This window comes from Anguilla anguilla, chromosome 12 (assembly GCF_013347855.1).
Source record: "Anguilla anguilla isolate fAngAng1 chromosome 12, fAngAng1.pri, whole genome shotgun sequence".
Classification (NCBI taxonomy): Eukaryota; Metazoa; Chordata; class Actinopteri; order Anguilliformes; family Anguillidae; genus Anguilla; species Anguilla anguilla.
This window is the reverse complement of record NC_049212.1, coordinates 17,412,451-17,429,097: the sequence shown is the minus strand read 5'-3', so window position 1 is coordinate 17,429,097 and position 16,647 is coordinate 17,412,451. Positions and strand designations below refer to the sequence as shown.

The 16,647-nt window shown below is 43.2% G+C and overlaps 3 protein-coding genes across 4 annotated transcripts; all 3 read left to right on the top strand.

Annotated features, from left to right (window-relative positions):
* Positions 1 to 192: 192 nt before the first annotated feature.
* On the top strand, positions 193 to 6,589 carry eif2a (eukaryotic translation initiation factor 2A). Its single transcript, XM_035385090.1, has 14 exons — positions 193 to 345; positions 641 to 710; positions 884 to 955; positions 1,161 to 1,279; positions 1,764 to 1,863; positions 2,145 to 2,227; positions 2,369 to 2,442; positions 2,608 to 2,752; positions 3,645 to 3,761; positions 3,947 to 4,521; positions 4,896 to 5,009; positions 5,136 to 5,261; positions 5,713 to 5,778; positions 6,132 to 6,589. Exons 1-14 carry the CDS (start codon positions 318 to 320, stop codon positions 6,195 to 6,197), a joined length of 1,755 nt encoding a protein of 584 aa, XP_035240981.1. The 5' UTR covers positions 193 to 317; the 3' UTR covers positions 6,198 to 6,589.
* A 127-nt stretch (positions 6,590 to 6,716) lies between these two features.
* On the top strand, positions 6,717 to 13,158 carry LOC118209612 (thioredoxin reductase-like selenoprotein T1a). Its single transcript, XM_035385094.1, has 6 exons — positions 6,717 to 7,006; positions 8,384 to 8,494; positions 9,053 to 9,179; positions 10,291 to 10,378; positions 10,823 to 10,981; positions 11,223 to 13,158. Exons 1-5 carry the CDS (start codon positions 6,867 to 6,869, stop codon positions 10,945 to 10,947), a joined length of 591 nt encoding a protein of 196 aa, XP_035240985.1. The 5' UTR covers positions 6,717 to 6,866; the 3' UTR covers positions 10,948 to 10,981; positions 11,223 to 13,158.
* Positions 13,159 to 13,249: 91 nt separating this feature from the next.
* On the top strand, positions 13,250 to 15,535 carry tsen34 (TSEN34 tRNA splicing endonuclease subunit). 2 transcript variants are annotated; one of them, XM_035385092.1, is made up of 5 exons: positions 13,250 to 13,406; positions 13,659 to 14,026; positions 14,262 to 14,397; positions 14,652 to 14,933; positions 15,101 to 15,535. In XM_035385092.1, the coding sequence occupies exons 2-5, from the start codon at positions 13,685 to 13,687 to the stop codon at positions 15,304 to 15,306; spliced, it is 966 nt and encodes a 321-aa protein (XP_035240983.1). In that variant the 5' UTR covers positions 13,250 to 13,406; positions 13,659 to 13,684; the 3' UTR covers positions 15,307 to 15,535. The 2 variants fall into 2 exon arrangements, with proteins under 2 accessions (XP_035240983.1, XP_035240982.1); XM_035385091.1 differs by having other exon boundaries at positions 13,250 to 14,026.
* The last annotated feature ends 1,112 nt before the right edge of the window (positions 15,536 to 16,647 follow it).

Genomic DNA, 16,647 nt, shown 5'->3' with positions numbered 1-16,647 from the left:
TTTCTTTCTCCTTTATGTTCCTTTTTATGTATATGTATTAATCATTGTCATTCTGTATATTATGATAGAGTGACTTGTTTCATTGCTCTGCATCCTCATTTTTGTAAAAAAAAATAAAAATAATAAATGGCAAAAAAAAAACATCGGTACATTAACGATTCTTATACAGGTCGGTGTTGGTTTCATTTGAACTCCCCTTTGGATCGCTCAGTCTCAGAACTGTTTCAGAAACTGTTTTATACAGTTCTGTGGGGTCACTGCTAGTGTGTTTCTGTCGCTCCTACACTTCCGTCGCACCACATCACTTCCGGCACAAGATGGCGCCCCCCAGCCCTGTTCTAGCAGGTGGGTGAGCTAACTCATTGTAGATGGAAACATATTTTATTTCTTGGTTAACGATGTAAGTTTATTGTATTATGTTAATAAACGATGTGGGTCTATGATACGAGCACACGGAATGTTTAATTTGCTGGCTAAGTAATGTTAATTATTAACTTTGCTGATTCCAGTTTATTAATAACTGTCTAAATCGGCACAATTTAAGATGGAAAACTTAACTTTGCCAGGGAAGTACTAACGATGTACTAAAGACGCAAACATTTTAATGCGATTTTATATCCACCTGCTTTAATTGAATCAGTCCGAGGATCGAATGGGACATTGCTGCTATCCGGACCTCCGAACTGTGATGAATATTCATCTTTCCAGAGGTAAGTCGTCGCGTGCTGCTAATCGCAAGTTTGTAATGGCGGTATTTACGGTACACAACTGTTTATATGATCATGCAAAATTTTGAGAGTATGCATTATCATTGTTCTTTCAAGCCATGTGCAACATGACGCGTGTACATATTACTTTTTTAAATGTATGTTTCCTCTACCAGGGACAATGGCAAAAGTAGATTTGTGGCCTTCAGTAAGGATGGTTCCTTGTTTGGCTGGTGCAGTGGTGACAAGTAAGGAATACCTTCATCCATCTACCTTGTACAAGCTGATAGTCTTTATGATGGAATTGTGGCTAAAGGATAAAACCTAAAGCAATAGCTTCACATTCTGAATCTGGCACTTTCTGTAGAAAAAATCCTTTTAGGATATCCTGATTATGGTTTGAGAAACTGAAGGTATTGAATAGCATTATTAACTGTCTTTCTTGCCTGGCAGAGTCAGTGTTGTGAGGGTTGCAGATGGCACATTGGTCCAGTCCCTGGACCTTCCTAAGACAGCCCTGTTGGAATTCTCCCCGTTGGGCACAGTTCTGGCTACGTGGCAGCCCTATACCAGTATGTACTTTAATGACCTTGTGCTTTCATATCTCTTCCCCAGTCTAACCTTGGCTGAAGGATGTTCACATCGAGTGCCGCACTGACGCAATGCCCCAATTGATTTTTCTTTTCCACTTTTCAATAAGAGATGTGACACGTTTTGCTATTTTAGGCACTAATTTATTTTGGCTGTTAACTGGCTGTCATTAGACAGGTCCTGTTGTTTCATGAACACACTATGACTAGTGCTTGTTTTCACCTCATTACACTGAGCTTGTTCACTGCATGAGGCTGTGGTAACAGAGCTGCATGTTTAGATACAATATAGTTGAAATTGTGTCACATTGCTACTTGAGAACTCAACAACAACGCAATGTTTCTTTGTATTGCTTTGCTAGTTAGAAAAACCTACTGAACTGGACTGGACATCTGGTAGCCCTGACCGTCTAGTGGAAAACAGTTATAGCAGAACTAATGCTAGCAATTCCCTCCCCTCTCTCAGAAACACAGGACAACCCCCAGGGGGATGCTAATCTGCAGCTATGGGACCTGAACAGTGGGACCTGTCTCAAGACTTTCTATCAGAAGAAAGTCCAGGGCTGGTGAGTGAGTGAGTGGGTCAGGTTGGGTGGGGGATTTCAACTGAAGGAGTACTGTGAGAGAGGAGGGTTCAGTCGGCGGCTGAGTTTGGTTTTGAGGGGGGATTTCAGCCTATAGAAAAGGCCAGAATTAACGTGCGGTGTGGGAGACATGATATATGCATGAAATGGTACCTTAGCTTGTCTTGATTCCTTGAGTCACAAGGAGTGGACTGGTAGCCCCCCTCACCTGAAGAAGTAACCATTATGATGTTGTTACTTATGCTACCATTCTGTATCTCCAGGTGTCCCAACTGGTCGGATGATGAGAAAATTGCGGTCAGAAATGTTAATAATGAGCTTCACTTCTTTGAGAACAACGACTTTAGTAAGTGATTATTGACCATCTCATGTCCTCCTCGAAACGTGGTCCCAAATATCCAACTGCTGTAAAATCTGGTTCTTGTGAATTTGTTGTATGAGTGACACTAGCATGTCTGAGTAGGAAGATTTGATGTTGTTTTTTCAGACACTATTGCCAACAAACTTCACCTGCAGAAGGTGTCAGAGTTTGTCCTTTCTCCAGGACCTCAGCCATCCAAGGTGTGTATGAATCCCCTCAGCAGGCTGGCCCTTGTGGCCTCAGGCTTCTGATTGGCTGTACAAGCCGTTGTCTGAGTGTGTGTTTATTTCAATAAAGGCCCTTTATTGATTACTGAGGTAACTGTGCAATACTAACTAACACAAGACACTGTATTACTACTCAAGGTTGCTGTCTATGTCCCAGGAAGCAAGGGCGCCCCATCGTTCGTTCGGCTCTACCAGTACCCCAATTTCGGGGGCCCAACCTCCGCCCTTGCCAACAAAAGCTTCTTTAAGTCTGACAGAGTGACAATGCTGTGGAACAATAAAGGTACACTGAATTTTCACTGGATGTTGCTGCACCAGAAGTACAGTGTCCGCTTTACTAAGCTGACATTAAGCATAGCTCCAGGTACAAGCACTGTTATTTAGGGTTCGGCAAAGTGGATAGGTGGGTAAATCGGGCCACAGCCTGTGATCATTTTTAAGTCACAATTGTTGTGGATATTAGCTGCTCTGTTTATTTATTTTGGTCTATGCAAGATACAAAACCAGCAGTCATGAAACTAGGCTTGTTTTCAGTCAGTTTTTTGCCTCTGCTTTTTAGTTTTTAATGAAGATTATCATTTTTCTTTTAAAAAATCTTGTTGAAATTTAACATTTTTAAATATTGTTAAACATTTTCTAATTCACTTTTTTGCAATCATTGAAAAATGACAAATTGCAGTTAAATGGCCATTCAATTAATTATAAGTTAACTAAATGGAAATCGGCATGCCATCTGTCCTGGTAGTGCAGTCACTTCCTCACTTGTGAAACAACATTGTGATTGCATTAATACTGCACAGATCATGCACCAAGCAGACACAGACTACATGAGCCTGGCTTAAGTAATTAATGTCAGGTATAACTGTCTGTGTGTGCTCTTCCATTTTACTTAGTTTACAACTTAAGCATTTAAGGCATATAGACATCTAAAGTCAGTGATAGCTACTTGGACTTATGGTAGATTACATGGTGTTCAAACTGAACATGGAAACTGAAATGCCCAAATCCAATTAAGCCCCTTCTACAGTTCCTTCAGTGATCGTATGAGTGTGGAAAAGCACAATGCAGGGTGTAACTGTGGTGTAAGACTTGCAGTCTGTTGTAGTTGAATGACTGAAGGTTGAGGGTGTACTGGCATTTTGACCTGGGATGTGGTGCTTCTTTTCTCACCTCAGCCACGGCGGTGCTGGTAACTGCCAGCGTGGAAGTGGATAAATCAGGCGCCTCGTACTATGGGGAACAGACCCTGCAGTACCTGTCCATCAATGGAGAGACTGCAGTGGTCCAGCTACGTGAGTCCTCTCCCCTCTTTCTTTCACCCTGTTCTTCTCCATCTTAAGCTCTCACCTGTACAGACCCCTTTTTCACTCTTTTCTCTTACGTCCATCAGTCTCCTTCTCACTGTGTTTTCTTTGTGTAATTAATGATTGAAGTGTAATTTTCATTGATTCCATTGGCACTTCTCTTTTCTGAGCAGCAAAGAACGGGCCGATTTACGATGTGACATGGAGCCCCAGCTCCTCGGAGTTCTGTGTGGTGTACGGCTTCATGCCGGCCAAGGCCACCGTCTTCAACCAGAAGTGCGATCCCGTTTTCGACTTTGGCACGGGCCCCCGGAACGCCGCCTTCTACAGCCCACAGGGCCACATCCTGGTGCTGGCCGGGTTCGGGAACCTGCGCGGCCAGATGGAGGTGTGGGACGTGAAGAAGTACAAGCAGGTGGGCAAGCCGCAGGCGCCCGACTCCACCCACTTCTCCTGGTGCCCCGACGGCGAGCACATCGTCACAGCCACCTGCTCCCCACGGCTCCGGGTCAGCAACGGGTACAAGATCTGGCACTACACGGGCACGGTGCTGCACAAGGAAGACACCCCCGAGGGTGCGGAGCTGTGGGAGGTCCTGTGGCAGCCCTTCCCCGATGGGACTTTCCCTGAGAGGCCTATCAAGTACCAGGCGGCGCCGAGCGAGCTCGGAAGCACCGAGGCCAAGCCCACCCAGGCTTACCGCCCGCCCGCTCTGCGGAATAAACCCGCCACCGCCAGCTCAAAATTGGTGAGTAGAACCTAGTGCCAGCCCACCCTGCCATTAGTGTAGGGTCTTCTGAACCCAACCACCTCCATTCTGGAATCTTACTAGACATGTGAAGGGAAGAGTGAGACTAGGTTATAACCTGTAGCATTGACACCTTACCACCTGTCCACTGGGAAGAAGTGGAGGTCAGTCTGTCTGTAAAGGAGAGCCTAGGAGTGAATACAGGGTGCTGACAGGTGAGGAGGTTGAGGTTAGGATATCTACACAGGAGGAGGTTAGAGTCTGCATGGACCATTCATGAATGACAGTTTAGTCTGCAGTGAATTTGAGAGGAGTCGCTGAAGGATGAACGTGTGTCTGTTTGTTTGACCGTCTGTTTCTCTCATGTCTTTCAGCATGAAGAGGAACCTCCACAGAACCTGAAGCCCAGTTCAGGGGGAGACAAGCAGATGTCCAAGACTGCTCTGAAGAACCAAAAAAAGCGGGAGGCCAAAAAAGCTGCCAAACAGGTAGTTCAGCTTGCTGTAGTCGCGGTGGGATGGGCTTTGCAACGAGTGCATGGAATCTAGTGCAAAAACTGTTGTTGCGTTGGGTGGCAGCGATGCCAGTCTGTCAGTGCTGTATTGTATCTGCAGGAGATCAAATCGGATGCCCCTCAGGTGCAGTCTGACTCCACCTCCACATGCCCTGCCTCTGCTGCCAGCACCGCCCCTACGTGTGGTGACCCTGAAACTGACAAGAAGATAAAGAACCTGAAGAAGGTGAAAATGCTACAGCACCTACCTGAGCATCTCAGCAGGACACCCACTTGCATGCATGTTAACCATGCCTTTGAGACTGCCTTTTCAGCTTTTTACCTTTCTACAAACAGTTACTGAGGAAATGTAGTGCCAAGTTAAGCACATTAAGGTATTCAGACCCAATCTGCTTATCCAGAGAACAGCTCATCATTGATCAGGTTTAAGTAGTTGCTTGACCCAGTTTGAAATAATCCTTATACTATTTCAAACCATATCAAACCTGTCCATCACTGAACATATTGTAGGTTGTTGGCAGGATGGATGTCATCTCTTAATCTTATTTCAAATGTCACATCTGCTGTAGAAAGCCAGCTGACCTACTTGTGTGTATAAATCCTACTTGCGTGTGACACCAAGGATAATGGGAATTGAATGACATTTCAGTGGAGGATGCTACTTTTCTTTTCCACAGAAACTGAAAGCTATTGAGCAGCTGAAGGAACAACAGGCAGCTGGGAAACCTTTGGAAAAAAACCAGGTGAAATATGTCATTATTTGGATGCGTTTTCACATGACATAAAAAGACTGTTTTTTCGGAGGGAACTGTACGTTGTAATGGGAATACAATATTATCAGAGTTCAGGAATACACACTTAAGTATGCGTATGTGATTTGTCCACAGTAAGCATGCAAGTTCAAACATACTGATTGAACAATAGAAGTTTAGACAATAATGCATGGTCATTGATGAAGACAAAACTCTGTACCCTGCTGGTACCAGAATATTCAGTTTATTAATAAACAAGATTACGTGCTATGAGCCTACTTACACGTATAAGTGAGTGGGATCACTTGTGGTGCCTTGAATTTCTCAAATCTTCCCTCCATCAGGTTGAGAAGATGCAGAAAGAAGCCCAACTGCTGCAGGAACTGGATGATCTAGAGCTGGGAGTTTGAAATGAATGTCTTATTTCTCCATTTGTCAAACCCAATCTCATATAACACAGCTGGTCTTCAAAGATTCATCCAACCATAGTAGATACAGGCTTTAAAAAAATTTGAAAATTGTTCTCCAGACACACATTGCCGCTAGACTTTTTGCCATTGAATTGCTTGTATATTTGAACCACAAATAAGTATTGAGCAGACAAGGTAATGTTTCTGTACAACAGGCAATGTAGGCAGTACCAACACTTTTGTTGGCTGTACATAATGAGTTTAATGCTGTACAACAGACTTGAGACTTTTAAAAAGCAATACAGCGATCAAGGTTCTAACTGATGTTGCTAACTGTATTGAAATGTTTTGGCATTTATATTTGCTGGGTTGATTACAGATTTAACACATGCCTTCTGCCTCTGCTATCATTTTTGTTTAAATTCTTAAACCAAGCGTTTCATTTAATGTGTTTGTACAGTAACCAGCCAACCTGTCTTATTTCAATGACAGTAGTCATACCTGAAATTGACTACAAATCCCACACTCTTTCTGTACTTATGTACGTCAATTTGCCTGGGGTCACGTAAGGCATTTAACCGTACATTTTTCTCACGCCGCTCACTCGTCTCAGCCGCGGTCGGTCTGGGAGCTAATCTGGTATTCTAAGTAAATCGGATTGAATGGTGAATGGAAATGGAGAAACGGTGGTTGTCCTCACTCCTCTTCATGTGCATTTTCTCTTTATACTGTGCCTCTGCCGATAACGGCGGCGTGAAGAAATTAAAGATGCAGTTTGCAACGGGACCACTTCTCAAATTTCAAATCTGGTAAACTATACGAACAGGAAATGTGTGATTAGTGCCGAATAGCTTATTGGAAAATAAACTAGATCTGACTAGGCCTTTCGTCCAAGGCTAGCATTTCTCCCAGCATGCGTTTTTTATGTTAGCTGATGATAGCGTCCTGTCAGATAGTTGTTGACAGCTTAATATGCTATAACCGAGGTAACTAGTGCTTGCCGAAAATGAGCCGGGTACGGTCGGCTACATGAATTGCGTGCGTTTCGCTGGTCTGCGTGTTGCTAACATAGCTATCGACCAGTGACCGGTTGCTACTAAGTTAGCTGGTAGCTGTCTGAAGATGTTACTAATGATATGCTGATCGGCAGTATGGTTTGTAAGTTAGCTGCCCCGCGAATGTACGGCGTTGGCGTGAAACGTTCCTTTGTTTGTCAGCCCATACAGTTCAGATTTGTTAGTTGTTCATTGAAAGGAAACTGGCCAGTTGCGGTGCAAGTTTCCAGAATAAGGCAAATAATTGGTTGTGTGCGTACTGTACAGATAAGACCCATTCCTAGAATGTGGGAGAGGGAGCGGTGGATTCCTGGAAGTATCTGCAACTAACGTTTGTGTCATGGAAATGTCGGTCTTATTTGAACGTCTTAATTATTCAGCCTTACTGGAATGCATTCATTTGACACTAGGCTTACATTAATCATGTCTGTTGTGCTTGTTGTGGTTCTATTACACGTTAGTTGTTGACACTACCTTTGACAGCCTTTTGATTACTCATTAGCAGCTAGTTGAATAAAAAACCTTTGGTCTCTGTCCAATCTATCTGAGGGAATGTCCAAGGTCTGTCGGCTTTCTGTGTTTAATTTATGCTCCCCCGCTTAAATCGAATAAATCCTTTTATTGAAAATATGTGGCTCTAGGAAGTTTAATTTGGAAATTGTTTTGTAAACAATGGCTGGTACTGTGTTGGTGGCATGGTTAGATCAGGATTTAACTAATCTACTCTTGTTCTCTTTTGTGATTGTATTTGTCCTATGGGGTTTTTTTCCAGGGAAATCTGCCAAAAACGTATGTATTTTTTGATAGCCTAAGCGTTATTATCATATTTATTATGCGGTCCAATTGTATGTGTTCTACTTTGAATTTTGCTAAAATCAAAGCAACATTGCTACTGAAGTGCAAGACCTTCCTAGGGAACTGACATTCTCATAAAGTTACTTTTTCAAATTCGGTGATGCATACCTGCCTCCTACACCTGCCAGGAGAATGGTTTGTTTCAGAACTGGAAATTAATGCGGAAAGGTGTCGTCAGTAAATTCCTCTTTGCGATGACCAGATAATGAGTGTGGATTGGTTTGAAGCAACCCCGGCCTGTGTCTATACCCTATTTTGTGTTGTACCGCCCGACAGTATCTCCTGAGGGTACAAGCGGGTGTTTGAGGAGTATACGCAGGTCCTGAACCAGCGGTACCCAGACATCCGCATAGAGGGGGAGAACTACCTGCCCCTGCCCATCTACCGGTGAGTGACTTCTCTGCTGCCACAGAAACCCACACTTGAGTGGAATTGATTTTTTAAATGCTGTTCTAAAGTTTGAAAGCCTAACCAGGGACAGGGGCTGCAAATTAGCTCTGCCTAGAAACCCTATATGTAGTGCCTCTGGTGCTTGTTTTTAACCTGTAACAATGTTAACTGCATTGTCCCAGATACATAAACAAATGAATAAATATATAACGTGGTTGAAGGAGAAGGCCTCATTAAGCTTGGTCCTGCCGCTCTCAAGGAAGCAACAGAAAAAAGGCTTGAGTTCGAGACCACAAGATCTACTTATATGTGGAAGTACTTTTTACCTAATTAGCCACACACCAGTTTGGAAATGGCTTCTAATGACCCAGCCCCCCCCATGAGATTTCATCAGCCTAATGATCTTTGTGTATGTAGAAGGGGCAGATATGTTAGCACTTCACAGAAAGCAATATTCAGATAAGTGTATTTGCATCTACCTTGTTTTAGGTTTTTTTTTCTTTGCTTGTTTCTTGTTTATCCACCTTGTTTTTGGTTTGGTCTCTTTTCTCTCAGACACATAGCTTCCTTCCTGTCCGTGTTCAAGCTGGCTGTTATTGGGCTGATTATTCTAGGCAAGGACCCGTTTGCCTTCTTTGGTATGCAAGCCCCTGGCCTGTGGGTCTGGGGTCAGGAAAACAAGGTGAGGTCATCACCCCAGGAGAGCAAACAGGGAGGGCTAGTGCATAGTATCAGGGATGCAAACCGAATATAGGTATGAGTATTAGTTCAGTCCACTGCTGGGATTTGTGAATCTTTCTTATGGATGCATCAGTCATTGGTGTGCATTGTTAGCCCAGCCAGATGACGTTAAGATCTGCACAGCACAGCACTGAAGGGATGCCTGTGAATAAGCAGCACGGTTTTCATAATTCTCGGCAGGGGGGAGCATATCAGACACGTTGCATCATTAGATAGGCCATGTTGGGTGAGTTTGGGGGTGGAGATATGTAGTGGGCGGGGTATGCAGAATCGTAATTTTGACCGAGGGCCCTCAGGGATGGCCTGGTTGCAAATACTCAGGTCTGCATCTGTGGCTCTTCGCTAATGATGCCCTTGGGGGGGAAGGAAGGAACTGTCTGTCGCTTGCATCAGCCCAGTTACATTCAGGGCACCCAGCAGTGGTCAGCTGCACCTGGATAAGGACCTGTTCTTATGTTCAGAGGAGTCATATGAGTTTAGACTGTATTAAATGGTCGTTGTCTTCTGTCATCCATGACTAAGGCTCGCCAGTGACTGCATCCATATCAGTGTAATGTGAGGTTCTTGTTAATATTTTCGAGTCAGAACGTGATATTTTAAGCGCATGAAAATGAAGCAGGTTAATTTACATAAAAGTAAAACATGGAAAAGTTGTATGTTAAAAGTATAGAATTACATTTTTCTGAAATAAAGCTAATGTACAAAATTAGAAGCCAGGTAAAGTTGTTAAATGTAATTTTAACGCTGTATTGCCTTTCAAAGTCCAACCTTTTAATATTACGGCAGATTAACCTTGATCCAAATGCTTCATGTGTCACTGTAAGGCCTATGGTATGCTTATATGATTTTTGCACCATCTCCTCTCCTGTCAGATGGGCTTCTATTAGGGTCCACAGAGAAGGCTGATCACAGGTTAATCTCTGCGGTATTTATTATCAGTACCTCCTAGAGGAGGATTTATGAGTAACCCTCCTGAGGAGGGTTGTTTGTTTAATGTGATGTATGACCGGTTCACCTGGTAAGCTCTGCTATTTTGGCCTTTCCCTTGTCAGATCTATGCTTGCATGATGGTGTTCTTCCTCAGCAATATGATTGAGAACCAGTGTATGTCTACGGGTGCCTTTGAAATCACATTTAATGGTACGTTGTTTTTTTCCATTGTTATTCTTTCTTGCTCTCCAGTTGTCATTGACATTGCAGATTGTAATGTGAGGAAAAACATTTCTCAGACATGAAATTACATTGCAAGTGACACTTTTATGATGCAAGACCTTTAGCACACACCTTCCAGAATCTCAGCTTTCGGAGATTCTGGAAGGTGTTTTTCTGTTACCAGTTAGCTAAGCTAACATTGTTTTTGTCTGCAGCCTTTGATAGAGATAGCACAGTTAGCACGTAGCTCGTAGATATTGTCTAATATTTTTGTACTGGATGCACAGCGATGAAATTAGTATCGATCGTATCGTCTAACAATGGGTAAGATGGATATGGTTAAAGCAAATTTCCCTAAAATTTGCACTATCCTTTTAAATTAACTCTCTGGGTGTGTGGGGGCATGTTCTTACCTCTGCTTCATCTTGGCAGATGTCCCAGTGTGGTCCAAGTTGGAGTCGGGTCACCTGCCCTCCATGCAGCAGTTGGTCCAGATTCTGGAGAATGAGATGAAGCTCAACGTCCACATGGACGCTCTCCCGCACCAACGCCCCTAACCAGGCCTGCTGTGGACGGGGATCCTGACCTTTTGTAGGTGCTTCTCTTTTGGCTTGTTGGCTGAAGTTCTCCACACTCCATACCATTTATCAGTATACCTGTGGGGCTCTATATGGTCTGAAACATTTGCCATTAGTTATTTGATACCACATGATTATGTATTACCAGATCGTACACATTGAAACACAAATATCAAACATGTTAGTCTTTGTCGTTTCTCCTGTCTGTCTCCTGTCAGTCACCTGTAATCTGTTTCTCTGGCTGCTGCCTCCAGGTTGGAGGTGGGCGTGTTCACGGGCCGTGAGACGATGTCTATGAAGGTCTGCACTCAAGGCGGGCTGACTGCAGGCGCAGGCTGGATGTCCCGAATCGTCACTCACTGCGCCTTGGGACCCGCCCCCCCACCACAGGGTGGGGCCCACAGCTCCACAACGGCCATCTATACTGCATTTCCTCACATCTCGATGCAACTACCATGCTCTCTTTCACAAGACTACGCAATAGCTGGAGCTCATATGTAAATTGGCAATTGTATTTTGTGTTTGCAGATTCATTGTATTTTGTGTTTGCAGAGATGGGATTGTGAACATTTAATTTAACTTAATGTTTTATTTGAATATGTAAAAAACATAGATTCTATCTGTATTTTTAATATTTCTTTTGTAGCATACAGTGCAACAAAAACAAATGATTATGAAGTGGAATACGTCTACCAGGGAACTCATGCTGTGTACATTCCCCAGGCAGCATGGGTCACAAGGAAAGTTTATTTTAAAAATCTGTTCAAAGTGTGATATGCAAATAGGTCATCCTATTAAATTTTGAGATTGCAATTTCACTTGAGAGTTTGGACACATCGTGCAAGGAGGTAGCTATGTCATGAGGTCATCTTTTAATGGTCACTCTCGGGTGGGTGAACTTTTTCAGTTTTGTGTGAGAACTGAAAAAGATACAGAAGACAGGCATTTCTAATCTGAATCGTAAGAATGTCATGCATAGTGGTGGATCTGAATTTCTATGTCGCGTGTTGCATTGACGTACTGTGTGTTCTTTGGTACCAACGCCGATTGTTTCAGTGCATCATAGGGATTGCATTTCATCACTGATTAGATCACATCGTATGCCTGCAGTGCTAACACCTTTTGCTTGGGAAAACTGAATTATATCTTTGTAACTTGATTATCTACTTTCTTTTACATGAAAGGGACCATTAGTATGTGTTTAGACCAAAGTGAAGTGGCTGTGTAAGGCCACATCTTTTTCTAGCGTTGATTACTCTGTTGTGTTTTATGGAGCGTAATGGTAGTTTTTCCCCTCAAGTAAATCACCTTAAAATAATTTGATAATTTGCTATCTGTTATGATGAATTATAATTACTTTGCATTTAGTATGTGACCAGTACTGTTATGTATTTAACCAACAAGTCCAGACTTAACCAGATCAATTCCAGGAGCATAGCTAAAGGGCAACTCGGTGTACCCTTCAGGGCAGTGGTTCCCACACTTGGTCCTGGGTTTTTTACTCTTCAGTCTGCATAATTATTTGTGACATAACATGACCAGTCTGCATTAAGTGTTTAAGTACAATTAGCAGCGTATCAAAATGTACAGTTTTTATGATGACCGGCATATACAGTGGATCCGCAGAACCGCGTGTAAGAACCATTACAGGTTTAGTCTTTCGCAGCCATGTGAGAGTTTTGACACGGGGTTGACGAGAGGGATTTGAACTTCCCCAATTTTGGGTCTTCCAAGATGTAACTGCGTACTCATCTGACGTGTAATTGATGTTCATATGAAATTCGTTAAATTTATTAGACAAACTACGTATTCTATTGGCATAAATGTTTTATATATTGACACCCTCGGTGAGAAATGAGAATGGCCTATTTATTTTCCGTTTCACATAACGTGCATATGCCCTTGATGTGCTTTCCTGCCTGAGGTGCATGCAAATGTTATGTAAACGTTTTTTTTTTTTAAGTTAACTGAAATGATGAAAGTTTTAAGGATATTTTTTCACACATTTGTCAATGCCGTCCGTGTCAGTTTAGCATGAAGAAAGAGGTTGCGAATGCCGTTCAGATGTTATATAATAATATATGCTCCTGAAATAGCATTTATTTAGTTACTCGGTTGTCATATTAATTACTAAATGTTACAGTATATGTATGCGAATTGTAATATTGGCAATAAACTTGTTCAACTGGATTAGACGCAAGACTGATCCTTGTTGGTTGGACCTTTAGTTCGTCAATCACAGTGCTATATTCTCATTGGTGTACGTCAGACACGGTGTGCCGTACTCTTGTGTCGTGGTAAATGCGGAAGTACATTTTTACGAAGTAATTTATCTTGGAGAAGTAGCCGACACTTTGCGTTTGTAATACCCATTTCACAAGCCCATTCGACAGTGAGAATTGATACTTTTATTGGATGCTTCAGTAGTACGTGTTCAGGTAATGTAATGCACTTTTTCATGTCATTGCAATTGTTTGGCTGGCACAATGCACTACCTTTTGGTTTGTGAACGGTATTCACGTGGACTGATGGTCAGCGTGCTCAAATCTAAATGGGGTAATACTAAACATAAATTTGAGTTTTCAGTTCCCATCAGTTATGCTGTAGACGCGTCCTGTCAGTTGATTGGTTAAATGTGCGCTGGTCATGAATTTATCGGTCTGCATCAAAGAAAATTGTGAACGATTCAGAATCTGTAGGATATTATAGCGATGTGATGGATGCGCACGAGAAGACTGGTTTAGAAGCGGCAGAAGAAATAGTAAGTAGTCCTGCACGGGATGGAGAAACCCATGATGAGACTCAAAAGGAAACTGCCGGTGGACCTGCTCCGGGGCATCGGAAAATAGAGGTCCATTTCTGTGGATCCACCCCTCTGCTGTGGCAGGCAGCCGACGTGAAAGCAGCCCGAGAGACTGGTGTGGTTGGAACCCTTGTGGGCTCATTGGCCCGACAGCCTCGGCAGAACAACCGGCTGGGCAGACCACTGGAGCTTCTTACAGAGGAGGCGCGGTTGCTGAGAGAGACCGCCCAAGCTGTGCTTTTCCCTGCCACGACGGTAGGCAGTACAGCGGTTTTATTTTGCATGCCTTTTTAAAAAATTATATATAGTTTTATATATAGAGAGCGGTTGTATTTCGAGGCTTCGTATTTGTAAGTAACACTAATGACTAATGACTAAATGACTAATCTCATCTTTCACTGTACTGCAAATAAATTAGATTTTGCCAAGATCGTGAGTTTTTTCTGTGTTAATGAATTCATGTTCTCCTCTATGCCAATTTCTCATATAGAGTACAGATGCTGAAAACCTGCAGGCAGTGGAGCAGTATGTAGAGAGGCAGGAGCGCAGCTACGAGGAGCAGAGGGCCCTGGCGCTGCAGGAAAGGAAGGCCATGCTACTGAGGGCGCTGGCGCAGAAGCAGGAAGGTGCAAAATATATACATAAACTTCTGGAACAGGTTGAGTCCATTCGCGTTCAGTGTGAGCACCGCAGGATTCCATTAACATGCAGTGCATTGAGCTCTTTTTCCCACTTGAGGAATACAGGCATATCCATAATGTATAATATGCCCTGATATTGTAATTTTGATATAAAACCTCAGATTCTCAAGCAATTGAGGTTTTATGTATGAGGCAAAATGGTTCACGAACTGATCAAGCTATTAACATGTCCTTTTCAGATGCAGAGGAGATCGAGTCTTTGGACCAGAGTGTGCAAGATCGGTTGGATGCCCTTGAGAGGGGCTTCTCTCTCCCGCGTCCCGCCATGGCAGTCCAGTTGCACACAGCTCGGGCAGGACTAGGCCACACACCAGAGGAGAGGCATTTCCTAGCAGCTGATTGGCCACAGCCTCGGGACGAGAGGTCGGAGACCAGGTTCCGTGTTTTCCGGGATTTGAGCCGACAGGGCTTCTACCTCACCTCTGCTGGCAAGTTTGGGGGAGACTATCTGGTGTACCCAGGTGAGTCTGATTCGCTATTAGGTAATTTACCTCCCAATATCTGCAATGGAGCGTCTTGAACAGAAGCATACATGCAGTGTGTTAGATGAGGCTAATGGCACAGCTCAACTGGCTCCCTTTCCAACTTCCTTTCTGCTCCCCCTCTGCGCCCCCCCTCCCCCCTTTAGGCGACCCCCTTCGTTTCCACGCCCACTTCATCGCTGTGTGTATACCTATGGACTCGCCAACACCCCTGTGTGACCTGCTGGCTCTCTCACGGCTGGGCTCCAATGTGAAGAAGACGATACTTCTCTGCTCGCCCAGTGACGGTGACAAGGGTGGAGAGGAAGAGGAGGTGGTGTACACGTCTCTGCAGTGGAGTGGAATGGTATAGCACCTGCAGGACTGTGACTGACTCACAGCTTCCTCTCCAACATGAACCATAACCTGGACTGACCTTACCAAATTATTAGGAACATAATGGGAGGAATGGGTCCGTTAAAAAGAGCATTATGGAATGCATGGCTACCCAGACCAGCATACTATGCGAGCGGAATACAAGTGAAGAGTATTAACACTGACTGAAATATTTTTATGCTGAAAATAAAAATAGAAAAGCTTAATTTCTGTCGTGTGTGCACTGTTGGAGGCCATCGCTTAAGACTGACATTTCAGATGAACTGTGAAAGGTAAACATTTTAGCAGAGCTTGTTATCTCTCTAGTTAAGAGCCATCTGAACATGGCTTACAGCATTGTGTGGTTTACACCTATTCTATTTGTCAGTACACAAGTTCCAAATGTGGTTTTCTGGCGGGGGGGGGAGTAATGGTGCATCAAACAAATGTATTAAAATATACAAAATGTTTAGTAAGGCAAACACACTTCTAGAATAAGCTATTTTCAGGCAAGTGTGTGTCGCCCCCTAGTGGTTTTCACTGGGGTTCTGTTGGTTGCTTTTCAGCTTGTGTCCAGTAGTTTAATTGGTGTGGATATAGGCCATGGAACAGATTCCTTGCTGAATTCATTTAAAGTAGTTACAGCATTGGCTATGAGAACATTGAGGCATTGTTAAGTGCTCTTGGTCAGGCAGTTACAGTTGCCTAGCAGCTTCACCAGTCTGTACAGTTGTACTGTAATGGCTAGCTCTGAAATGCAGCATGTGGCAACTGATGACAGAGTGGTGAGAGGAAATGCTTAATTAGCAATTAGCTTGAAGTTAGTGTTATTTTAGTTATTTGCACTCATCACTCTGAGATCTTCCTAATTTAGCCATCAGACATGTCCTGCATGTTCTCACTCCACACATGGTCTGACTGGGCATGAGAAAGTACATATAGCTACATAATTAAACTTTTTTGATAATAGGCATATTACTTGTGCTGTAAAGTAGTGATATAAATGCACCACTGATTCAAGACTTACCAGTGTGCCTTGTTTTATAAGTTCTCATCTAGTGAAGTTTCTTTTCTTTGTAATACCAAAATCACCTCTGCGGAGAATACACTTCAAAGGAATTAGCTCCTTACAGGAAAGATCTATAAGAGCTTAGCTGTATGCTGTCAAAGGTCACTTGATTGAGGTCCACATGAGATTACACTTCAATCCAGTGAAGCCGCAGAATCTTACATACAAATCCAATCATTAAACCAAAGTAACACAGGTTTCTGTTGGGGGAATAAAAAAAGTTTTACCTTTCCATTTTTAATAGCTATTCAGCAAGTGCTATAAAATTGA